This window comes from Mus musculus, chromosome 8 (assembly GCF_000001635.26).
Source record: "Mus musculus strain C57BL/6J chromosome 8, GRCm38.p6 C57BL/6J".
NCBI classification, from domain to species: Eukaryota; Metazoa; Chordata; class Mammalia; order Rodentia; family Muridae; genus Mus; species Mus musculus.
The window spans coordinates 34,942,438-34,969,043 of record NC_000074.6 but is presented as its reverse complement, the minus strand read 5'-3'; the positions used below and the strand labels follow the sequence as shown (position 1 = coordinate 34,969,043).

Genomic DNA, 26,606 nt, shown 5'->3' with positions numbered 1-26,606 from the left:
CAGAAATCTAGAACATCCAAAGAGTGGCCAAATTACCAGTTCTTGCTTCATTCATCCAAACAGCACTGTGAAAATAGTGGACATACCTTTTTACAAGTTGGATTATAGATTTCACTGCTCAGAAATGCTTTGGGTACAATTTTTTTGGGGGATGAGAGGTTGCCTACTGTTTTTGGATTCTGGATAAGATGGGGAATTTAAGGCAGAGCAGTAACAGCCACTTTCATAGTTCACAAAGTACTTTTTTGGGGTTCATTGTAAATTTAAGTTTTGTCCATTGAAATTTTTGTTTAAGGTACTTGAGTGTATTCTTTGAACTGTATAAGGATTTATAAATTTATAAATGGTCTTATACAATACCATTTGTTCACACAAAAGAGTCAAAACTAGGAGAACATATGCTGTGGCCTGATTTTAGTTTCACCATGTTCTCTAATATTGCCTTAGCCTTTGTCAAATGTCACTGTGGAAAAAGGCACACATGTATAAGACCCAGGATAATATTAGACTTATAACCTGTAGTCCTAGATTCAATGCAAACCAAATGCCACTCATGTTCCAGATTTTATGGTATTTAGCTGATATGCCAAAATTTACCCATTCATTGAAATGGGAATGTCAATATCATGCTAATTGTATTTAATAATGAAAACCTGAAGCAACCATTGGCTTAGTAGTCTGCTTGATGCACATTGTTTTGCTTAAAGACTCTCCATGTGTCGGCTCTATTGGAATAATGCTGTTAATATCTGCTTCCACAATGTCCACTTGAGAAATCAACAATTGGTATGAAGTGGAGTCCTCACTGAGATTGTCCCATTCTTGGGAACATCTTCTGATATCACACAAAAACTATAGTAATAGGAAGGATAGAGAAAAAAAATATCTGTAGAAAATGGCACTTTAATGGTGCATTGAAATCATGTTTTTATCTTAGTTTGGGACAGGAGAGGAAAGTGCAGAGGGATGGGGGGGGGGAGAGTCAAACTTAAAAATAAAGAAAAGAAAAAAAATTCATAATTAGTTAAAATTAAGATGAGAAATAAAAGTACGAAGTTAGAATATTAACATTTAATCAAATGTGTTGGTCTTGCAGAAAGGAAACTGGCAGAATGTTGGCTTAAATAACCTGCTTACACGTACACAGCCGGGAACTGACAAAGCTTGAATTTCAATTGCAACAATCTAAACCATCATTTAAAATTGGAATCTAGCAAAGTCACAGAGCATGAGTGATGGCTGTTCCTGGTTGTCGACTACATCTGGAATGAACTACAATCCGGAAATGGAGGGCATACCTGTGATCCAGATCTTGAGAGTGGATGGCACAAGCTCTGACAGGAGATGACACACACTTTTGATTCAGATCTTGAGGCACAGTGACCATGCAAAGCTTAGGCCCAGACAGGAGTTGCTTTAATCCCAGGAGACTGAGGCAAGGAGATCTGATTTCAAGGCCAGCTTGGGACTGTGAGCTCCAAATCCAGGCATGGTGGTACACACATCTGGGCCATACCTTCTGCTGAAGCCTATATAAGGACATTAGAAGAAAGAAGACTCACTCTTCTTCGCATGCTTGCACTTACTGGCCAGCATATCCATTGGAACCTACTTCTTCGGGGGAGTCCAGTGTAAACAGAAGACCAGCTAAAACAGCTAACCTTGTGGGACTGAGCAACTACTAGACGCTTGGACTTCCCATTCACAGCTGCCCATTGTTGGGTTAGTTGGACTACAGACTGTAAGTCATTACAATAAATTCCCTTATATAGAGACATTCCATAAGTTCTGTGACTCTAGAGAACCCAGACTAATACACAGAGTGAGAAAACTTACAGGGAAAACTCTCACCAGACTATGAGAGTTTGTGCAGCCGATTGCCACGAACGCCAAGGAGCAGAGACAGGACAGATTTTTGAACTGCTCTTTTCAAAGTGTCTGTAATCTGAGAGGACAGGATTAACATTTTAGAGACTTGCTTTACCTGTTGTCTCTGCGCTAGCAAAGCAGAAGAAAGAAGTCAGTCATTCCAGAGTACGGCCACGTCTCTCATGTCATGTGGTCTGCTCAGTCTCCGAGATTCTCGTCTGGTGCTCCCCCTCCCCCACCCCGCTCCCCCATTGCTCATTCCTGTCCCTTCTTATTCTCTGTCTAGTTAGGTTTGCATACTCCCAATGCCAGTGAGTCTTGCATGCCTCTCAGAGCATCCTTAGTCAGATTTAACTCTGAAGAGACAAACCAAGCGGTGTGTCCTCCTGACCCACTAGCATAGTTGCGGCCATTTTGTTCCATGCTTGCCAGCTATTTCATATTGTTGCTGTAATATGCCTACCAGCCTTTGACATAGAAAAATAGTTTGACTCAGAGAAGGGTCATGCTGGTCACATCCCCTGTTATGTTCTGTATGTCCTGAGGTTTGTTAATCTTAAGGAATTCCACAAAGCTTTACATAGGGCCCATCAAATTAAAGGTCATTATGAACTGTTATGTCAAAAATGGCTTAAATCAGACCTGATCACCTGGCAGAACTTCCTGCACCTGAGAAAGATCTCATTGTCGTTTGTGTGTGTGTGTTTTCCTTTATAAGCTGACAGAAAAAGATAATGTAGTTCAGATAATTCTGAGCTATGTCCATGATCTAATCAGTATTAGGGTATAAATTCAATAATCCGACTCTCAGACCCCAACACTGAGCTATTGACAGTGTGTATGTGCATGGATTCCTTTCTCCGGTATTAAGTACAAATGCTCTTAGAGAATAAAGTTCCCTTATCCTTCCCTCCTGTCCCGTGTCAGAATGAGACGTAAGAGACAGTACAAAGAGACAGTAAGGTGGAGAGATATCTAACACTGCATTTAAAAATATTCCCAATGTGCTAATTATAATTATTCTTCAGAGCGTTTGTATGCATTAGCTCACTTCATTCCTGCAAACAACTTTGTGAGGTGGGTACTATTAATTCCATTTTCGGACGAGGACGTTTGGTAGATGTTTGCATAAGTTACACTTTAATAGCTTCTTCTGAAGGGAGACACCGCAGACTGACGGGTACCCGAGGGAAGACTGAAGCCGACCGAAGCAATCCCGCAGAAAGTGAAGGAAGGCAGAAGTTTCTCAGACAGGTAGTGGCTCACCACAACTTTCAAATCTGCCCAGCCAGCCCGCCAGGGCGTCACAAAAGCCCGTCGCTCCACTACTAAGCCACGCCCCCAGGCTGGTTGTTCTCTGAGCTTCCAATACTTCCCTTCTTCTCTCGGACTCCACCCACTTCGGCAGGAATCATTTCCGGGTATGTTGGATCCCGATTGGTCCAGAATCCGGAAGTGAGGGCGGGCGGTGGCGCCGTTGCCGCAGTGACAGTACGGGGGAGTGGGAAGATGGCGGCGTCGCGTCGCTCTCAGCATCATCACCACCATCATCAGCAACAGCTCCAGCCCGCCCCAGGGGCTTCGGCTCCGCCACCGCCACCTCCCCCGCCGCTCAGCCCGGGCTTGGCCCCGGGACCCACCCCTGCCTCGCCTACGGCCGGCGGCCTGGCGCCCTTCGCCTCCCCGCGGCACGGCCTGGCGCTGCCGGAGGGGGATGGCAGCCGGGACCCGCCCGACAGGCCGCGATCTCCCGACCCGGTGGACGGCGCCGTCTGCACCGTGGCTGCTCCGGCCGCGGTCCCGGCAGCTTCCGCCGCCGTCGGGGTCGCTCCCACCCCAGCCGGCGGCGGCGGCGGCGGCGGGAACAACTCCGCGTCGTCCGCTTCTTCCCCGACTTCGTCTTCGTCTTCCTCCCCGTCCTCCCCTGGCTCGAGCTTAGCGGAGAGTCCCGAGGCGGCCGGAGTTGGCTCCACGGCAACTTTGGGAGCCGGGGCGGCGGGCCTCGGCCCGGGGGTCCCAGCCGTGAGTGGGGCCCTGCGGGAGCTGCTCGAGGCCTGTCGGAATGGGGACGTGTCCCGGGTGAAGAGGTTGGTGGACGCCGCGAACGTGAATGCCAAGGACATGGCCGGCCGAAAGTCTTCTCCCCTGCACTTCGCAGCAGGTCTGTCTGGGACTTGAGAATTGTGGTTTACGGGGTTCGGAGCGGAGGGTGGGTGATTGGACCCAGGACAAAGAAGTTACAGGTTGTTAGCAGGACTTCACCCCGAGAGCTGAAGTTTTTAGTGCATGGGTGGTGGGGACTTGGAAGCGGGGACGAGGTGTGAATTCACCCCTCAGTGTTTGCAACCGTGGTACTTCAACTTATGCAAACTCTGTGTAGCGGTCAACCCTGGATGTGGGCATGCTTAAAACTTTTTCAGTTCAGAGTGTGCCTGCCTGGGACAAGTTGCATTTGAGTCGCTTTAGGGACAGCTTTGTCGTTCGTGAGACAGTTTTGTTTTTGTTTTTGTTTTCGGCACGGTTTTGTCCCCGGAGGACAGACAGTCCCGGGCCAAAAGAAGTGTACGGTAACTCAACAAGTGTTTTAAGAATCTCTCATATTCTTAAGATACACAACGCAAGACAATGGGGTTTGTGAAACGTCACGTTTTCTATGAAGTCGACTGTCTGTTTGGAGAGACTACAGCGGGCCAGTCGGAGACAGTAGTGATAAGGGTATTGTGTGCCTTATGATAAGGGGCAGAGAGAGACAGAGAGCGAGAGAGAGAGCGAGAGCGAGGGCGCAGCTTTGAGGTCCATTGTGTATTTACCTTGTCTCTCAGCTCATTTTCTTAGAGACAAAGATGAGAGGTTGTTTGAGCAAGGATCTAGGAAGAAGTCTCTGGCGGGGAAACTCTCCACATAGGCACTGATTGCTAAATGCTGAACTGAACTTTTTTTTGCCCCATCCCCCTTCTGAGTATGTAGTTGTTTTCTTTTTGAAACGCAGAATATTTTTATAAAACACAGAAATGTAGAACAAAACTAAAAGGGCTGTAATCTCACTGCTTTGATACTTTTGGTTGATTTTTTTTTTTAAATATAGGTGATGCCCTTAAAACAGTACCTTTGAAGTGTGTACTTACACATTTATTATAAATTCAAATAGGACAGAAAGATACAAAATTAAAAGACACTTTTAAAATAAAGTATCAAACATTCCACTTTTAAATGTTAGTTTTTCTTAAAAAATTTTTTTTCATGAGTACATGTAATTCATTAATGTTCTGTGGTGTGATGCCAGGTGCGTGTGTGTGTGTGTGTGTGTGTGTGTGTGTGTGTGTGTGTGGGGACAAGAGGGCAATCCATTCCCTGGAATAGGAGTTACAGGTAGTTGTGGGTCACCCAGCAAGGGTGCTCAGCTACTTTGGAAGAGTAAGCAGTGCTTAATTAACTTCAGAGCATCTCTCCAGCGCCTTTTCTGTCTTGAGATGCAGTCGAACACCAACCAGGACTTTGCTTTTGCTGGGGAAGCGCTCTACCACTGGGCTCCATGCACCTCCAGCTCCCTCCTCTTGTTGCACATTTCAGTGGGTGTGAACTCCTTCAGCTCTGGAAACGTAAGCTTAGAAGTTTATATATGTATTTTCCCCTATATCTTGGCAGGTCCTGGGATTCTCATTTTACAGATGATAAGGTGAGGCACACATGTTTAAGTGAGTCTAGTTCACAAGCAAAGTAGGGAAACATTGCTGTTGAGTCAGCAGTTTGATTTCCAGCGTAAGCTATAATCTATACTTGGGTTTGGAATTGCAGTGCCCAGTTCCTAAATTACTTGGTGTTTTGGGGAGAAAGTCGTTGTCTGGGGCTCATGGAAAGAGATAGCTAGGTTTGTTTGTTTTTTTGTTTGTTTGTTTAATTTTAGCCATTGCTTAGAGCTTATATTGTTACAATTTAATCAGAACTTTGAGGAAATGGGAACTACACTCTTCCTTGTATGTGTGTTTGTATAGTCTTCAACTTAACCGTTAGCAGATGGTGTCTGTGATTCATTCATGCTCTGTGCTGTGCTGCCCATTGGAGATGGTCAGATGACTGGATCTATGCTGGATACTTAGACGGTAACTATTGAGTGTGATGAACTGGCTTATAAGTCGGCTTTCATCGAAGCAGATGAAAAGTCAAGGCTCTTGCTTGTTTTATATGGAATAGCATTTCTTTTTCTTGTTTTGCTTTTTTTTTTCCTAGTACTCATTTTCTCTGTCTCTCAAGACAGGTCTGGCCGGCTCAAGGTTCTTCTGCCTCAGCCTCCCAAAGCCTGGGATTTCCGGCATGCGCCACTACAATTTCTTTTTTTTTAGGCTAAAGGAAAGGTCTGAGTCTGATGTAATACATCATTGTAGACTGTTTACTTTTCCAAATCTGGGTAATACATTGTCTCAGGGGTGTCTAACTGCCAGCATGCTGCTTCCATCTGTCTCTGCATCACTTCACTCACTTAGCGCTGGTCCACAATGAAGGGGGCTTGTTTCTCGTCATGGCTTCTCTTCCTCACAGATTGCTGAGGAGTCTTTCCTGGAGTGTACTTGCATGCATTAGACTGCAGACAGGAAGCAGCCTTCTGTAGTTATTGTGGAGTTAGGAGGACCTAACCTTGATCAGCTTTACTTGCTCTTTTTTTCGTTCAGTTCTTTAGCTCATTTGTACAAAGTAGACAAAACAATAATTATCAAATTCTCCACAGTCAAAAACATTCTCTAGTTAACCTATACTTTTATATTTGTTTGTATAACCTTAAAGCTTAAGTCTAGTTTTCATTAGCTGTAGGCTGGGTAGCCAAAAGTTCTTGTTAGTTGACTGTTAACTGTTACTATAGTCATTGTTTGTCCTGGAATAGCTGTTTTAAGGATAAGAAATAGGCAAATGACTTACATGGAAAATTAAAAAAATTATAGTTAGTAATAGTTCCCAATGTGTTAAATACTGGCAAAACCTTAGGGTGGCAGGTAATTCTTAACTTAATAGAGCCCCCTGTGCAGTGAGGAAGTTTCTCAAAGTGTAACCTGTCAGAGTATACTATAGTATCTTTTGGAGTACGTGGAAGAGGCTATTAATTCTGGGTGTGGAGCAGTTGGGGACTCTTTCCTTTAAAACAGGTTGTTTAGCTTAGGTTTGTTTTTGAAAGCAGAGTTTTACTCTGCAGCCCTGTCTGTCCTGCCTACTTAGACCAGGCTGGCCTGGAACTCACAGAGATCTGCATGGCTCTGCCCTGGAGTGCTGGCATTCTGGGTGTGCACTATACTGGCTCACCAGAGCTTTTCAATTATTAATTTAAAGTAGAATGATCTTAATTTATTTCCTACTAGTGATGTATTTTTACTAACAAACTGGTATCATTTTGGTGAAATTTCTTTTTACAGAAGAGTTCAGATGACATTTTCTTTTGAGAGTTCAGTTTTGAGATCTCAGAATTTAGTATTTATTGGTAAAACTTAATTTGAGTTTTTAAAGTTTATGTGTGTATGTATGTATTTATATGTGAGCATGTGTGGGGTGTGTGTGTGTATGTGTGTGTGTTTGTGTGTGTCTCCTCTGAGGGTGCTGGATCCCCTCAGCCTGGAGTTATAGGTGGTTGTGATCTGTGTGAAATAAGGGGGGACAGGGGAACTAACTTGGGTGCACTGGAAAAGTAGCAGACACTTGTAACCCTGACTCATCCTTGTAGCCCCTCATAGTATTTACTGTTCCTCCCCTCCCCTCCCATTTTCTTGAGACAGAGGCTCTGCATATCTCTGGCTGTCCTAGAATTCACTCACTATGTAAATCAGGTTGGTCTTAAGCTCACAGAGCCTCCACCATGCCCAGCATAGTGTTTACTGTAAATTGAAGACACTTGATGCAGGCTTCTGTATTGTCCTGTATATTAGCAGGCATTTTAGTATCAAAGGTAGCCAAAGGTAGGATGTAATAAGTCAGTTTTCTTTTCTTGATTTGGATGAACCCCTGCAGCACACACCCCACAAAAGTTGCTCCAGATCTTGATTTTTTTTTTTTTTTCATAAAGACGATGCTGGCTCCCCCACCCTCACCCCTTCCAGTACAGCTGTTTGTTTAGCTGAATACTCGATGCTGTCTAACCTGTGGTAAAAAATAGTCCAAGTGCTTCAGGCCTGGAGTGGGAATCTGCGCAGTCTGGGCCGCTCTGATTTTTACTGCGACAACAACCTTGATTCGGCTGCTTAAAGTTACGTTATTTGGTTCTCATTTTCTTAGAGACAGTCTTCCTACTTTAGGTTAGCTTGGCTTCCTGATGCCCCTGTCACAGCCTCTTAGGTGCTGGGATCACAGGCAGTGAGTGCCACAGGCCCAGCCTGTGATTGCAAAGTCTAACTGTGATGGTAGAAAAAACAATCTTGCTTTGCAAATTCTTTCCTAGACTTAAAATCACTGGTTGGAAATGGGGTTGATTGTACTTTGCGTTTTCTAAAACATCTGCATGTTCCTTACAGTTCACAGGGAGCTTGAGATAGGGAGATGCATGAAGGCTCTTTTTCTTTTGCCTCAATCAGGTATCACTCTTGAATGATTTAAAGAAGAAACTAGCTGTTTGATGACGTTACAAATATATCTCCAATAATGGAAAAAGTAACAAGCACACTGTTATCTAAGATTACTCATATTTCTGCCTTATACTGTCTGCAGAAATATCCCTCAGTCTCTCAGATTGTTTGCTTGAATGCCTGGATTGCAGACAATTGAGTTGGTGTTCCAAATAAGCAGGGAATGGATGCATACAAATACCTCAGACCCTTATAAAAAGTCACCACAAAGTCAGGACGTTCAGTTTTCTGGGATTAACAGTTATGTTTTAAACACTCTATAAATGGAATCATACAGTTCACACCTGCCAGTCCCACCCCCTATAATAGATGAATAGTTTCTATATGCTCAGTAGTTTTCCTTATATCAGTGTGCTCCAACCAAGCTTCTTTCTATTGATGGGCTCTTAGGCTGTTTTCCATTTTGACTAAAGATGTTATGACATACATTTTTTTTTGAATCCTCATCTTAACAGTGATTTTTTAATTTTAAATAATTTTATTTTCATTGTACTTTGTGTATATTATTGTTAAGTAGGACAGATAATTGCTGGGAGTGGTGGCGTATGCTTTAATCCCAGCACTTGGGAGGCAGAGGCAGGCACAGGCGGTTTCCTGAGTTTGAGGCCAGCCTGGTCCACAGAGTGAGTTCCAGGACAGTCAGGGCTACACAGAGAAACCCTGTCTCGAAAAAAAAAAAAAGAGAGAGAGAGGAAGAAGAAGAAGTAGGACAGATATATTAAGTAGCGGAAGTCAACAGCAGGTCAGAATAATTGTTATCACTGTCCTTCACTTCCCAGTACCATTGCATTGGAAGCTAGGATTTTCCCCCCTGGAATGTGCTCAGGGACCATCTCCTATGATAGCAGTGCCTTCTGCAGGATCTGCTTGAAGCTGCTTTCCTTGTATACACTTTTTAAGTATAAAATAATGATGACAAGCATAATGTAGTTAATTAATACATCAAGCTGGTGACTTAGCATAACCAAGTCTTTGTACCACAGGTAATTTCATGAGCTACAGTTTCGTATGATAGGGGCAGTACAGGTACACCACATGGGTTTGTTTACATCAGAATCGTCACAGAACATAGAAGTAATGCATTGTGACATCACAGTGGCAGTGATATCACTTCATGATAGTTTTTTAGCGCTATTATGATCCTGTCTCTGTCATGTGACTCCCTCTCTCCCTGACCCAAAACTGTATTCATCTTGTGACAATATACTAGTTCATTGGTGTCCTAGAAGCTGCCTTTCCCTGCAACTTGCTTTGTTGTCTAGCATCAGGTACAACAGAATATTCAGTGTTAGGTTTGACTTTTCTAAGAAGCTGAAGAATAAATGTCTCTTTAGCCAATGCTTCAACATGAAGCCTGATGCTCTTACTAATGTAACAGTTGCTGAGAGCCAATGGCTAAGATTTGAAAATGCATTTCTAAGCATGTTTGCAGGGTTATCTATTTTTCTCTTTACTAGATTAGTTTTGCCTTTGTGTGGTATGTGGTCAGGTTGACTTCAGTGTTTATGCGTGTGTACATATACTCCACCAATAGTCACACCCCTAGCTCAGCATCATTCTATTAAAGCAACTAGTAGATTCATAAATATTTATGATTATTTCTTAGTCAGTTGTACTGGTATTATGCAAGTGTAACAGTTGGGTGGATTATAAGTAATAAAAACTTCTCATATTGCTGGAAATTTGAGATCAGGGTCCCAGGAGGGTGGCTTCTGGTAAGAGCTGTCGCTGAGTTGCTGACTGGCAACTTTTTAGTACTTTTTAGTGGTGAGCAGAGAGCGGTACAAAGAGCACTCATGTCTTTCCTTACAAAGGCTCTAACTTTCATTCTAAGTTGCCCAGTCACTTTCCAAAGGCCTCACCTCCTAACCCTGCCACACTGGAAGGTTTCAGTGCATAGATGTTTAGGAGGGCGTGATATGAGCAAATGGTGAGTGCATATGTGTGTCTTCCTTTAGAGCGTGTGACGTTGTGTGTACATGTGCTCGTGTGCATGCTAGGGGGAGGGCTGACATGTGAGTGGTGGTGTCAGAACTGTTTGGGGAATAGTTCCTAATCAGAAGGCTGGGTGGGCCAGTTCCTTACCTAGAGCGTGTGTACCCTGCTTTGCCATTTGACCAGCTGGCTTTGTACAGCGAGAGAGGGTGATCGCTGCTTTAGCCTCCTTGATGTTAAAGACTTGCCAGATAAATTTGTTTATCACTTAAATGTTTGTTTTTATAGTTGTTTTTTATGATAGAAAGTGAGCTGAGCTACGTGTCATTCATGTGGTTTCTTGATCAGAACTGAGCAGGATTAGTCGCCATGAGTAGGCTGTAGCATAAGGCTGAGGTCAAAGGAAAAACCCTTCACTTTCTATCAAACGAGCCATAACGCAAAGAAGCAAATATCCAGCAGTTGACTTTTAGTGTATTGTTTGAAAAACACTGTACTTCTTAATATGTATGTATGTATGTATGTATGTATGTATGTATGTATGTGTGGGTGGATGGACTAGGGTGAGCTTCTTGTGATTTTATTAAAGCCTAGGCATAGCCTGGGATGATGGACTTTGAGTCTAATTTTTTTGAAAATCATTTGACTTCAAGTCTTAGCGGTGTGTGTGTCTGGGGCCCTGTGCTTTAGGGGCTCCGTTAGGTTCTAAGGTTGTTGTTGCCTGCTTTGTGGAAGTTTGCTTTCCTGTTTGCGCAGGCTCTCTATAGAATAAAGCGGCATGACCATGACATTGGGTTCCTTTTGGTTCTTTGTGCAATGGCAGCTCCTAGTTCAGTTTAAAAAATGAGTCTTTTTTTTTTTTTAAACTGTAGGAAATGGAGAAATAAAGTATGAAGATTCTTTTTGGTTGTAACTACATGGCTAGTGGCAGGTTTTTGTTTGTTTGGACTTGTAACTTTTTCCTTCTTAAAGAATGGAATAAACATTAATAGTTAGATGACTTTTGTTAACTGCAGAATCAAACAGCCTTAAAAAGAGTTTACTGCTTAACCCACAATTCTTAAAAGCTACAGTCTTCATATCACCATTTATAGTTTTAAAAATTACTGAAACTTCACAATTTGTAGCTAGTTACGGTGCTTTTGAAAAGGCTGGGTAAGTCCAAGTGGATTCAGCAGGATTGGATGCCCTCATTCTGATAGAGCTAGGGGGGCCATTTTGATGCCCCATCCAGTCTGTTTATACATTGTGCCCTTCTCCTTTTTCATGTGCTTACCTGGTACTGACTATGGAGACTTGCCTTTTTTTAAAAAAAAGATGACACAGTTAAGTACATGATAGCTGTTTTGTAAAATAATGTCTGGAATAGAGATGACAAATTGTTCTTTTGTGTAGGAAAAATTTCATTTGGAAAAAAATTCTTCTGAACTAATTTGTAGAGCAAGGTATTAAAAACTTGACTTATCCAGTATTCCCCATACAAGGCAGTATTCATAATGTAGCAGTGGAATGTATAATTGTTATCCTATTGGGAATTTATGGAAACAAGGAGAACCTTAATATAGGTATTCAGTGTACTTTTGAAGAGGGGGCCTTTTAGGTTAATATTTCTAACTTTTTTTAAAAAATTTTTTAAAGATTTATTTATTTATTTATTTATTTATTAATTATATGTGAGTATACTGTAGTTGTCTTCAGACACACCAGAAGAAGGCATCAGATCCCATTACAGATGGTTGTGAGCCACCATGTGGTTGCTGGGAATTGAACTCAGGACCTCCAGAAGAGCAGTCTTAACCACTGAACCATCTCTCCAGGCCAAGGTTTGACTTTCTTATATATAGAAATAATGATTTTTTAATGTGCTAATTTACCTATTTATTGTCAAAGTCAGAAGTCACATAGCTATTAAGTGTCACAGTAGACTAAACCTGTATATGTGGTTGTCTTCAAATCATTAGGTTTGGTTGCTTGAATGGCAACTTCATAGTAATGAGAAATAAAATTATGTTTTGAGTTATTTTATAATTTGACAGCTGTCATGACTTTCTCAAATTGGTTTCCTGATGGTAAAAACAATCATCTAAATTTGAAAGTGAAGAAGAAATAGTCCCTCATCTTACCACTCCAAGGCAAGTGGTGGAGTCTGTGGTGGCCTGATCCCTCTAGCCCTTATCCTTGGCATTTAAAGTAAAACTCTTCAGTAAGTAGGATATTAGAATGCTTGTTTTAAAGATTGCTTTTTACACTTACATATGTGTGTGTATTTGCATGTGTTCATATGCGTGTTGGAACCTGTGGAGGCCAGAAGAGGGACTTCGAGCCTCTGGAGCTGGAGTCTGAGAGTCCTCTGTGGGTGCAGGGTACCAAACCTGGGTCTCCCGCAAGAGCAGAAGCACCCTCTACTGCAGAGCCAAGCCGGCTCACACGGTTCCCAGGGGGTGGGGCTGTCCTACCCTTTGTTCATTTGTTTGTAAATATATAGTGGTTGACTGAGTGATCGATCCTCATTAAATCAAAGGGCATGTTAGAAATTTTGTGACATCTAAAGAGTTTTAAGGAAATCCTGATAAATTTTGTTAAATATTTTGATTCACAGAAGCAAACGAAAAATTAAATAGCAAATAAAATGAGGGAGTCACAACTATTTGAAAGCACATACTGAGCTGAAGACTTAAAAGAGTTTCAGATGGGAGCGGGTGAGATGGCTCAGCAGGTAAAAGTGCTCGCTGTGCAAGCCTCATGCCCCGAGTTGATCCCACAGCGATGGTAGAAGGGAAGTACCAACTCAGAGTTGTCCTCTAAGCTCGTCATGTGTGTTATGGCATGTGCTTGTTTTCACTCACATACTAATTATAAATATTAAAAAAGCTCTGATAGTAAGTTTTATATAAAGTATATTTTGCCATAATTCAAATGAAACAAATATAATAGTAGATGTTTTGGCCTTTGATGTCTTAATAGAGCACTGTGTGTGTTATATGTACGTGCTTGTATAGGTCTGCATGTGTATGCATATGCGTGTACATTCATGTGTGAAGGTCAAAGCTGGAGCTCACAGTTTGACTATGCTGGTTGGTCACTGCTCTAGGGAGCCCCCCTGTCATCCCAGCCTGAGCACTAAGGTTACAAATGGTAACCCTAGTTACCTGGTAACTGCTGCTTTTCCAGGGTGCTGGAGAGCCAAACTCAAGTTCTCATGGATGCATGATGGTCACTTGACTAGCTGAGCCATCTTCCAGCCTGAGAACTCAGTATTTAATCAGTGTGAAATATGGAAATACTGGTATTCAGTATCATGAATTTCAGCAGTTATGTTAATAAGGCCTTTTCAGTTTTTCTGTCAGTTATCGATGTGTCTGAATGACTATGGTTCTGGCAGTGTGAAATTCATCTTTAAAGAAGTAAGTGTTGGTGGAAATCCACACGCTTAATGAACCTTGTGTTGGTTAACAGTTATTGAGACAATCCCTCCCTCTTAGGCCACCTGGATCTCTACTTCTAAGGGACCTACACAGTAGGGATTTCTCAGGGCTGTAGATAGTAGGACTCTACTAAAATTGTATGATAGTTCTCAAGTCTTCTGCAAGATGATGAGTGGTGTTAGTTCCTGTCCTTGTTGTGTAATGTTTGCTGGGTAGGTGGGAATAATCACCTTTTTACCCCAGATCAGGCACCAGTGACAGCGTAGAAAGAGTCCTCCCAAGTCTGGCTTGGTGAGCCATTGAGCTTATTGGGGTTGTATAACGGGTTCACTCACTGAAAAGCACTGGCGGTGTGGTTGACCACTCACAAAAGCAGCACAACAGCCCCCTGCCCAACTTGCAGGCCGTGCTCCCAGAGTCTGTGCTCTCCAGCAGTTGTTGACCTCTGTGAAGTATTCTAAGGGAGCAGATTAAGGGTGGGATTTCTACCAAGGGAGAATTTCTACAATCCCAAGGGAGAATTTCTACAATCCTAAGGGAGGTCTTTTAAGGGTGGGAAGAGAGACCAGGAATTTTTTGCTATTTCATTTGAATTGAGACATTTCCATTTCAAAGCGTTAGGGTTTAAAGCAATACCAAAAGATCTCATCACCTGCATCAGTCATCCTATCAGTAGAGCAGTTAGGTATGGCAGCGAGAAGGGAGGCAGCCTCCTTATTTAGGCATCTTATTAGATAGAGATTACAAATAGCTAAATATGCAGTTCTTCACAAGCCACCCTGCTACCTCATCTGTGGCTGCTGCACACCCTTCCACCCACACTGGGTGTCCCAGGGGTCCAGCCTGACTGGGGACCAAAGGGGAGCAGGTCTCTATTCTTGCCTTTTGTGCTTGCTGGGATCCAGCTTCCTGGTTCTGACAGGCTTTGATAAGCGCCGTGGTTTTGCCTTTCCATGAGTCATGCCCGTCTGCTGAAAGGTTCTAGGCTGGGCAAACGTTTACCCTAGTGAGCTGTCTTCTAGGGAGAAGTGTGCACAGCATACCCTTAGTGGATAACTGCCTGCCCCAGGAGGAACCTGCTGTTTTTCACTGTACTGTTCTTTCCCTTCTTTGACCCTTTGAGATGTTTCAGGCTTTAAAACCTTCAGGGGCTGACAGGCACACAGTGCATGGCTTTTTGTCAGCCAATTACCTGGAAATTCTGGCTTGGTAGAAATCCTGTCTGGAGACCTGGATAGACTCTTTGTCTGCCCTGCCTTTCTCTTATGCCCCTTGCTTGGACACTTTATGAGCAATGTAAGTCATTCAAATTCCATTTCGTAAAGATCATATTTTTCCATGGACTCACTCTGCAAAGCCACAAAAGCCCCACCCCCATCTTAACTCTCCTGTGAATATAATGCTGTCTGGCCTGGTATTGTATACTTTTTCAGCATAACACACGACGACTTACCCTAGACAGGGATCCTATGACAGACCAGAGAATGGATACCAGCAAAGTCCCACTTGGTGGACCTATGAGTTTTATTGGGAGCAAAAAGGATTCCAAGGCAGCTATACCATCACCAACGCCCACCCAGCATGATGGCAGCTCCCAAACATTGGGACACCTAGAGCGCACTGCAGCCTGCAGGCGGCTCAACAGGCCTAAACCTCTTCCAAGCAACTGGTCTGCTTCCTGAGTCGTCTTTGCCATTCAGCTCTCTCTTGTGAGAGGGACTCTCAGCCTTTATTGCTTACTCTGGTAGGGAGGGGCCTAATGACAGTATCTGGTCAGTTTCAGGGACTTCAGGAAGCTATTTTGAGTTGTTTACCTTACTATTTAAGGAGCTTCCTGCAGGATGGAATGTTTCAATCTCGAGGAAGGAGACTGTTACACACTTGGAGGAAGCTGACACACACCTGGTGGGGACACACACATGGTCTTTCACACTCAGTTCTGCCCATCCTATTTGCTGTACATTCTTTGACACAGGAACTCCTGGTCATAACCAAATATCCTTGTGAGCGGCATTGCAAGTGCCTCGGGGACTAATTTTCCTCACGTTGTCTCAGTGAGTCGTTTTCTCTGCTTCCAGGGCAGCCAGACTGATCTCACTACCCCATGTTCCAGCAGCTTCATGCAGCAGTTGTGAGGGACTCTTGCATTGGTTTTCAGACCCAGTGTATTATTCCCTGGTTACCATAGCCCCCTGAACTGGCCCGTTATTGAGGCTGCCATCTGCTTGTTAATCACAGAGGTTTCTCTTCCTCTCTATTAAATTTAGATGGGAGGAGTATCTTGTTCTAATTCGTCTTCGCCATCTTCCTTTTCACCATTTGGTTCTTCCCACACTTTCTGAGCTTTTGGATGTTAGGGGCTATTTAGCATGGATCTAATGTGTACTCTATTCGTTGCACCCCACAAAGAAACAGCAGTCTAGCACCTTCACCCTAGTGCCCTCTGCCCCACCTTTCCTGCCAAACCTGGGCTCATGTGAAGAATGCATTCACGTCTTTATCCTGCTTCAGCCATGTGGCTCTGGCTCTAGAGTTAAGAATGGAAGGAACTACTGGGACAATTGATGCTGGTTAGCTGGAGCTAAGGAATTAGCAGTGATTAAGAAGAGACCAGCATCACTGAGGTGAAATCTTCTGGAAATTGTTTTCTGGGATCACAAAGAAGCTGTGTTCCAGAGATACCCAAGGTTGTACCTCATGCTGCGGCTGGACTTGGTAATGTGTAAGAGTCACTCTGGTGGTACTGTTTGTGAAGGAATGAAGGGATCATGGAGAAAAGCTGAGGCTTAGCACTGTGAGAGGCCAGGGAAGGCCATTGGAGAAGGTGAAGCCTCAGCTGTAGTTGATGGCCCAGGACTGAAGGGGTCATGCAAAGGATTTGAGGCTTGGCACCCTGAAGAGAGCCTATGAGAGGCTATTGGTGAAGCCTAGTTGGAGTGGAACACCCCAGTGTATTGGAGATGTCAGTACCATGGGATGATCACCAAGAACTGCAGCCGTAGTGGAGTGGATCAACCTGAGCTTAGAGTGCTCTCATGCTGGCATGTTCATTCTGAGAAGACAGCTCAGCCTCTGTTGTATGTCTTATCACTCATAGCAGAACTCTGACTGCCAGCAGCCACAGCCTGCTTACAGTCGTATCCAATATGTGCTGCTTTGGGGGACTGCAGTATAGTTTCTAGACCACCAGCTATTTGGGAGGCATCCTCTAACTCAGTCAGTAGACCCCATTTATCAGGGAAGAATGCCACACCCCATACCACATAGAGGAAACCATGACCTGGGGATTTTCCCAAAGATGTTCCATGCCCAAATAGTTCAGACTCAGTTGCACATATTGAGGTACACAACTGCCACTATATCAAACTGATATCCAGTATGTACTCTATTCCTTTGTATCCCACAAATTGTAAGAAACAACAGTCAAATGCACTCTATTCCCTTGCTTTGTTTTCTATTCTTTTGCACCCACAAGCTGTAAGAAACAGCAATCCGTAGCTATATTGGGATTGCTTGTGTGGATGCTCCACCTTCAAATAGATCAGCTTCAGTTGCTTTGGGCTTTGTTTGCCTTGTTTGGATTGCGATTCCTGGGAATCTATGAACATACAGTCCTCCACCCTCAAGAATGATGCCAATGGCAGATCAAAGAAATGATGATTGCACTCAAGTTTACTTGGTGAAACAGTGACGTACTGGCTGGTTCTGTGTGTCAACTTGACACAGGCTGGAGTTATCACAGAGAAAGCAGCTTCAGGTGAGGAAATGCCTCCATGAGATCCAGCTGTAAGGCATTTTCTCAATTAGTGATCAAGGTGGGGGTGCCCCTTGTGTGTGGTGCCATCCCTGGGCTGGTCGTCTTGGGTTCTGTAAGAAAGCAGGCTGAGCAAGCCAGGGGAAGCAAGCCAGTAAGTAACACCCCTCCATGGCCTCTGCATCAGCTCCTGCTTTCTGACCTGCTTGAATTCCAGTCCTGACTTCCTTTGGTGATGAACAGCAATGTGGAAGTGTAAGCCGAATAAACCCTTTCCTCCCCAAGTGCTTCTTGGCCATGATGTTTGTGCAGGAATAGAAACCCTAACTAAGACAAGTGAGTTTATTAAAGTTAAGGAGCTTCAGTGACTCGGAGCTGTATCACCAAAAGTCCATGTCAGCTCACGTCATAAAACCGCCGCCCTTGAGTTGCTGGTAGCTCTACAGAAGCATGGCTTCCTCCAGTAGTTGTTTACTGCTTATAGATCCTTGGAGAGGAACATCTGGAGTTTTGAGTAACTTTCTTAGGAAATGAACCTTCTCTCTTCCTTCCAGGAGGGATTGTTTAGTTGGGAGGAAATATGTAGAGAGCGCTTAGAGTGAAAACGATGTTTCTCAGATGTTTTGGTCTCAGGCCTCTTCCTACTCAAAGGTGGAGTTACACCCCCCCCGCCCCCAAGAGCTCTAGAGAAATCGCTTCCCCAAAACATACATCTAGTGTAAGGTTTGATTTATAAATTAATAAGGGATTAGCAGCAATAATAAAGAAACAGAAGAATTGGTGGCAAATTATGTGCAGGTAGTCTTGATCCACTCCAGAAGTCCCTAAGTCAAGAACCCCCATCGTTTCTCCTAGAGGAAGCACGGTTAGCTCGTTCTGTTGTATCTAAATTGTCAGCTCCGGTAAGAGTGACATCAGGAAAAGAACTGAAATGCCAGGAGAGTGAGGTGAAGCAATGACAGTGGGCGATAGATTGGGTACCATGGGCAGGACACAGCGCAGAGTACCCATCACCACATTGCTACAGACTCACATGGGTATAGTTTACACATTCTCGTTTCTGGGCAGATAGATTGGGTACCAAGGGCAGAACACAGCGCAAAGTGTACATCACCACACTGCTACAGACGGCATGTGGGTATAGTTTGCACATTCTCGTTTCTGGTCTTTTCCCACTCCCAGTCAGTGGCTGGCTGCAGACCACTAGTGCAGAAAGCAGTACTGTGGAGAGAAGAAATGACTATATTGAGTGTGTCTTTGTTAATCCGGGTTACATCTGTTGAGACTTATGGTATAAGTTAAAATGTAGAAGTAAAAGTATATCAACTCTGATGTCTGAGAGTAAATTACACTTGCAGTTAGAAACCTTGTGAAACTAAGATTACTGAAAAAAGGTGGTGGTGTGTGTTTGAGTCAGTTTAATGCCAGATTTTGTAGAAGACAGCCCAGTTCTTGCCTTTTCCCTGCTGTTGTGTATAGTATATGGATCAAATTCATGAAATAGATGATGGAGTGGAGAAGAAAGTACTATTGCAATGGTCTTTTCAAATAATAGATTTTTTTTTCTTTATAATACAGGGTTTGGATAATTATTTCTTGTGAGGAGAATTTTGAGCCTTATCAGTGAAATTTTCATATTCCTGGTATGTTAAAATTCACGGGCTTTATTTTACAGAAATAGATATTATTATATGGGTTGGTCTTTTGGGAAGTATTACTTCAATATGTCATGCAGATCGTTCAAAGTATTAACATCTAACTTTGTAAGAATAACAAGCAACACGTTTGTTAGTAACACCAGTCTTAGAAAAGTAATGGTTATTGGGAAACTGCTAATATTATAAAAGCTTGTATAATACTATAAAATTCAGATATTTGTCTAAAAGCTTAAAGTCTATCTTTGGGGGCAAAGATTGTTGTTCTCTTCTAAGTCACAGGCTCCCATGTTCATCCTGGAGAACGTGGGCCAAATGCAGAGGTTCAGACCGTCTGAAACAGCTGCATAGTGTTAGTCAAGTAGGCCGTCACATCTAGAGGTGCTTATGTGATTCTCATTGTGGTAGTCTTAACTCAAATATGTACTTCAGAGGCTAGAATTTAATGTAATTACATTTGCATGAAAAATATTCCCATATGAAACTGGCTCAGGAAAACTAGCATGAAAATACCACGAAGACCTGGTGATAAAGAGGATGACTGGCGTGTGCCGTTTGATGGCTCCCTTTGGGTGATGTAGTTAGTGTTAAGGTTTTGTTTGTGTTGAGAGCATTATTGTATTGGATGCATTTTCTGAATGACCAAGGCATGATGCTACAGAATCAAGCACCGTCACTATTGGCAGTGAGGAAAGCAAGATCATCTTAGTATTGTTTCACAGTTTGAACTTCTCAGAGCCCAGAAAGGATGGTCCAGATCACTAGGAACCCACAGTGAGTAGTGTGAAATGTGCTGATTAATACAAGGAGCTCGTAATTTTGTTAACATGGCTTTAAGAATCTGCTGATGAGTGTGGATAGTCTTGTATACACCACAGTTTATGTGTAATTTTCAGGAGAATTATACATTCCTGCAGCTGTACAATCATAGTTCTCAAACTGGAAGGTTTGTTTCTGTGCCACACCCTAGAGTTTCTCTTCTGGTTAGTCTGTAGCAGAGCTTGATAATTCACCTTTTTACCAAGCCCCAGGAGATGCCCATACTTTTTGGGAGCAGATTTCTAGTCCTGGGCTGATTATATTACTGGTGTAGGGTAAGCTCGGTCTTTTAAAAATCTCTCTTCGCTGTTTTCATTCATGTGCAAAATTGAGGATCATTGTTGGAGGATGCATAAAATTCAGTTAAGACTCCCGTGTTTAGTGAGGTGCTGTGACCGCTGTGCATGAACCTTTCAAGTGGTTTTATATTGGAGGAGAAACAGTCCTGTGTTCCTTAGAGAGTACTTAGAGGAGCCCTGGGTGCTGAGTCTGTGCAGTGAGTAGACACAGTTACTGAAACTCCTCGTGACAGTGCTGTAAAGTGCTGCACGTAGAATCCCAGAGCTTGGCTTGTCAGTCTGTGCTGCTGGATTGGCTTTTTCAAGAGACTATGCTAGTTTATGTTCCTCACACAGTCCTTACACCTTACATAGGAGTTTGTTTTTGAGATGCAGTAAACACAGATAAGCGCAAATCATAGTATATTATAAGGCGAATTTTCAGAGTTTATGCCTGGGTGTAACAGGCACCCGGATTAAGAATCAGTCCATCTGCAGCTGCAAGCCTGTCTGAATGTCTAGCCCTTAACCACACATAGGGTAGTGCAGTCAGCTTTTGAACTTGGCGAGAGGATTCTATCTTGTTACTTGTTGTGTGTGGTTTGGCTGTCAAAGGGCAGTGGTTTGTTGGTTTTTAGTGTTGTGTACAATCTGCTGTGACTGCTGCATCTGGATATTGTTGGCTGTGTGCACAGTGCTCTTAGGAACAGTTCTGTGTAGCTTTCACATGTTTATTATATTTGTTTTCGGAGGTGAGGTGCTTGTGTCATGCACACGTGTGGAGGTCGGAAGACAACTTGTCGGAGTTAGTGTTCTCCTTCTGCCACAAGACTTTGGTGACAAGAGTTTTTACTCACTGAGCCATCTTGCAGGCTCAGTGTTGTAATAAAGCAAACAAATACTATATTTGTTTTAATTTACATTTCTAGTGAGTCATTGGTTGTGATTAATCCTTTTTTTCCCTGCCCTTGGCCATTTGGTTGTGGAATTTTTTTTGGTCTGTGCATTTTTGTAGTCACTCTAAATAGCTATTGTTCTGTTTTTATTTAATCTATCAATTCCCTAGATTTACTGCCTTTAAAGCTTTTTTTTTGTCTCCTTTTCCCCTGAGGTGATGTGTCTACCGACACTCTTTCTTCATTTTATGTTAGTCTTTCTAGAGTTTGCTTTGCTGTGCACTGAGAGGTATAGATTTAAAGAACTATTCTAAAAATGGTTCAGTTGCTTAGAATTAAGATAAAATAAAGCTTGAGGGTTTTTAAAAATTGTATTAGTGTTTTTGTGTGTTTTTTCTCTGGGCTTCTAATTATGATTTATTCATTGGGTTGCATTTAGTGTTTTCTTTCTCCACTGTCTGTAGCTCTCTGAGATAAAGGAGGGTGGACTGAAAACTACTGACAGATTCCAAGTGGTGGCAGTTTTCTGCCTTCTGATGCATTGGTGTGTGTGTGTGTGTGCCACTGTTTCTATTCTCCACTTAGTTTTCGTTTTCTTGTTGTTCTGCATTTTCTTTCTGAAGGACTTAGGAAGTTTTTAGTAGTTGACGTTAGACTGCTTCTGTAGTGTCTGTCTGTCCTCACTGCAACCTGTGAGCTCCCGAAGTCTGGAAGTTAGAACTTCCGTCAGCTGTGAGAAGTGTCATTTTTGCAGAGCTTCTTCTCTTCCTACCCTCATTACTCTGGTATCTTACTGAATGCTTGCCTTTTGTACCTGTTTCAGAGCCTCCTGGAAGAGTTCTTAAGGAGCTTGGGCTGAGGAGTGAAGTATGCATTCTAGGTTGTGGAAAATGGCGATAGATGGGGCTAGGACAGAGAGCGAACGCCCCAGTGTGATTTCTTTTATCACCATTTTCCAAACTTTGCTTTTTAAAAATGCTGTCACCTTCGATGTAATTGTGCACTTGGCCCTCTGGTCCGATTGCAGTATTTCCCCTTGATATATCCCTCTACTTTTGGCTAGCGCTGCAGTGGGAAATCCTGTCTTCATATTCACAGCAGCAAAGGAGACACAGTGCTGGTGTTGAGTGTAGGCCTTCTCTGGTCCATCGCCTGCCTAGGCAGGATAATTACCTTCTGCTGTTGAGCTAATCTTTTTGCGTTGGAATTTAACCATCTTTTTTTCTTGGGACAGTTTATTTTTACTCCCTGTTTCTTACCTTTTTTGTTTCTGGTAGTTTCTCTGTTGGGTTTGGAGAAAGCACTCCTTTAGTTCTCTGTACTTTAGCATTCTCTCCCTCTCTCTACCTCTCTCCCTCTCTCTCCCCCTCTCCCTCCCCAAACCAGGTTCTATAAGATAGAATAATTTTCAGCTAGGGTCTGCTTTTGACAAATGAGAAATCAACAGGGAAATATACTCCTTTGTGACTTTTGATGAACCAATCAGAAGCTAGTTTATCTTCTAAGGATTAAAAGCTAATATAGTTACAATGAAAGCTAGAAGAGGAAGCAATAACGTTAAATATAAAATATTTGTCATTGGATGGTATATTACAGAGTAATCAGAAACTTCTAACTAGGTGTCTGTGCTTTGTTGTGTATTAGATGAGGTAAACCAGTTGGTACATAGAAGACAAGTAAGGTGGAGGTTCTTTCCGCAGTTCCCAGTACAGATGTTCACAACAGCATACACATTTCTTCCGTAAAATACAGTAAACCCAAATACCTAAAAACATGTCAGAAGAAGAAAGTGGACAGAATGAGAGTGAAGGCATGGTGGTGGAGCTGTCGTGAGATAAACAGCAGCTGCCTTCCACACATCAGCCAGGATGCACATGATTCAGAATGAACTTAGAGTTAGAAGTTCCTCCATGTCTGGACCCTCTGGAGTAGGCAGTGATGTTAGGGAGCCACTGAATACCCTGGGGAGAAAAGTGTTTAAAAGCTCTACAGTTATTGTTCAAAAGCTTCTGTGTTGCTAATTTTTGTGAACGTGACACAGGCATATCTGGGAGGAGAGGGACTCTAGGTTTAGGAGTTTTCTCCATCAGATTGGCTCGTGTGCAAGTCTGTGAGGCAATTTTTTGATTACTGATGGATGTGGGAGAACCCCAGCCCACTGTGGGTGGAGCCATTCCTGGGTAGTTGATGGTAATTCTTATAAGAAACAGGGCTGTTGGGCTGGTGAGATAGCTCAGTGGTTAAGAGCATCAACTTCCCAAGGTCCTGAGTCCAAATCCCAGCAACCACATGGTTGCTCACAACCATCCGTAATGAGAGCTGACTCCTTCTTCAGGAGTGTCTGAAGACAGCTACAGTGTACTTACATATAATAAATAAATAAATCTTTAAAAAAAAAAGAAAGAAAAAGAAACGGGGCTGAGCAAGCCATGCAAAGGGGACAGACACCAGTAAGGAGGGTTTCTTCTCCATGGGTCTTGGTTTCACTTCCTGTTTCCTGACTACTTCCCTTCATGTTGGACTGTGAAGTGGGAAGCCACACAAACCCTTTGATCCCCAAGCTGCCTTTGGTGGTGTTTGATCCCAGCAGTAGAGAGCCAATGAGGCCAGTCTTGTGGCTGGAATTACGTAAACAGTAGATCACTGATACCTTCCCTTCTAAGGTATCTCGTGGATCCTCTGTCACTAAAAGCCCGTTTATCTTTTATGTCAGTGTTCTTGACAATTTCAAGCTTACTTTACTCTTTGTCTTTTGGGTGTTCTTGGATCTTACAATACTTACAGAAAAATTAAAAAATGACATGTAATATGAACTTTGCTATTGTGATCCAGTGCTCGTTGCTTTGTTGGTAGTCAGGTTAGGAAGAAAATGCCTTCTTAGTCTGTTGTTTGCTACTGTTTATAAAATATTTCAGTTTATATTACACCAAACGCCTTTGGGTTTTCTTTTTTGATAACATTGTTCATGTTACCGTTAAGGTTTAAGGTTGTTTCTTGCAGATTTTAATTGTAGGCAAGCTTAAAATGTTAAATGTTAAGTGGAATGACTTTTCCTGGTTTTTTAGCTCAGACCTGGGGAATAAATACCCGTGGCCCTACATCTTGTACTGAAACACTTCAAAGGGCCTTAATTATAATACTTTAAAATCAGTTCTTTAAGAATGTTGCTAAGTGTATTTAGTTAGGCCTTGTACTTTGAATTTAGTTTTTCCTTAAAGTACATTTTTTGTTTTCTTTAAATATGTGAAATGACATTATTTACCAGCAAACATGTGCTGAAATTTACAAATCATCTTACACTCTACTTACATTCTACTGCTCCTGGACAGGGGTAGCTCAATTTTATATCAGAATAGTGAAACCAGAGAGAGCTGGCCATGTGTCCAGTCTGCTGTTCTGGCACAATAGTACTGAGCAGTGGTAGAGGTCCTACAGTCTCGGTTCTGTCCCTCCCTCCCTCGACCATCACAACCCAACCCTTCCCATTATGAGAAGCAAGGCTCCTGGGGAGTTTGAAGGCTTGTTGCTTTGTTCCTGTTGGGACAGAAAAGACAATGATGGATTAGGTGACATCAGTCAGGTCAGGCCACTGGCATTCTGCGAGCCCAGGTAAGGAGCTTGCATTTGAGGAAGGGTCTATCCTGTGGTCTCTCTATGCTAGCTGATGTCAACAGCAGGCATGCGAAGATGAGGCCCAGAGGACTAGTAAGGTCGTTGGATGAGTGTCTAGCTGTTGGCTTACGTCTTTCCCACTTGGACCCTCACAGACCAAGGTGCTCACCCAGAATTTGGGACCCAGCTGTCCTTGCCTTCTAACTCTGTGCCAGATCTTTATTGTTAGACAGGAGAGCAGGAGTGTCCTTAACTAGTTGCCTCTGATTTTGTTCTTGATTCTTTACTTTTTATTGTGATTTGTGTGTGTGTGTGTGTGTGTGTGTGTCTGTCTGTCTGTCTGTCTGTTAGTCTGTCTGTGTGTGTCTGTGTGTTCATACGGAGGGCAGAGGTCCATGCTGGGTGTTCTGCAGTCACCTTCCATCTTAGTTTTTGAGACTGGGTCTCTTTGTTGAGCCTGTAGCTCCAGGGATCCCTCTGTCCCACACCAAGTTCCCAGCTTTCTTCTTTTTTCCTAACGTGGGTATGGGAGATTCAGATTGAGATCCTTATGTCTGCATACCGAGCACTTGAACAGACCGGATCATTTTCCTAGCTCCTTAGTGTTTTTAAAAGAGGATCTCTTTATGTAGCATAGGCTGGCCTACAAACATTGCTCAGTCTCCCTCCAGCATTGTGGGATTAGAGGCATGTGCTGCCATATTTGGCTCTGATGTGCTCATTTTTACATAGTGTATTAGAGTTTCCTGGAGGAGAAGAACAGATAGAATTTATTATTGTTATTATTGCATCCACTAACAGTGAGATAGAACAATTGTTTCACTTGAGACATCTAGGACTGGTAGTTGCTCAGCCTTGAGGCTGGGTGCTTAAGCTATCCCAGTCTGGTGCCCCAAACCTGGTGTGTTCTGGAGACTTTGGTCTCCTATCAGTGCAGGAATGAGCTGCAGCGGTCAGGAGGAACTGAAGCAGCAAAGGAGGGAAGGCCAAGTTAGCGGGACAGCCTTCCTTCTCCATGCCCCTTTAATCTGGGTTGCTACCGGAATGCACTGTTCACACGGTGCTCCCAGCTCAGCTAAGGCACTCACTCGGTCGGTACAGCTCCCGGCCCAGGTGACTCTAGTTTGTGCAGAGTTGATTTAAAGTGAACATCTCATTCAGCTATCTGAAAACTTTTTAAAGACTCAAATAGCATTAAGTGATTTTGCTTACAAATCATTTCTCAGGTCCTTGAAACAAATTTCTACCCATGACTTACAGAAGTGATGGCAGATGCTGTTATTTATTCTCCCTGAATTCATCTTCTAATTCCTTACCAGTAGATTAGTTGATTTTCTTGAGACAGATGTGTGCTCAGCTATAAAAGACTTGTTTTTCAGCCTGTTTTTGTAAGTGGGCAGGTGACACATTTTTGGCTAGGAAAGCATAGGTAGGCATACTTAAATGAAGACCCTTTCTGATTTACTAAATATTCTGTGTCCAAGCCTTTCTTTCTTGTCTGAAAATCATGTGTCCAGCTTAGAGTTGTAGCACTCTTACAAGCACAAACAGATTAAGCAGAGAATGCTAAAGTGGACAGACAGGCTTTCAGCGGTTTCTGACGCCATTGCTAAGTGAGCATGAGCCAGGTGACTCTGTAATGGTTTAGGGGTTTCACTCAGAGCTGCCTGTGTTCCTTCCCAATAAAATGACCTTACTAGTCCTCTGGGCCTCATCTTCGCATGCCTGCTGTTGACATCAGCTAGCATAGAGAGACCACAGGAT

At 43.0% G+C, this 26,606-nt stretch overlaps 1 protein-coding gene across 1 annotated transcript in view; it reads left to right on the top strand.

Moving 5' to 3' along the window:
* Positions 1 to 3,353: 3,353 nt before the first annotated feature.
* Positions 3,354 to 26,606, top strand: part of Tnks (tankyrase, TRF1-interacting ankyrin-related ADP-ribose polymerase) — a 136,512-nt gene continuing 113,259 nt past the window's right edge. The window contains exon 1 of the mRNA NM_175091.3: positions 3,354 to 4,030. Coding sequence (NP_780300.2) covers positions 3,379 to 4,030 — 652 coding nt within the window. The 5' untranslated portion in view covers positions 3,354 to 3,378. The remainder of the gene's footprint in view (positions 4,031 to 26,606) is intronic.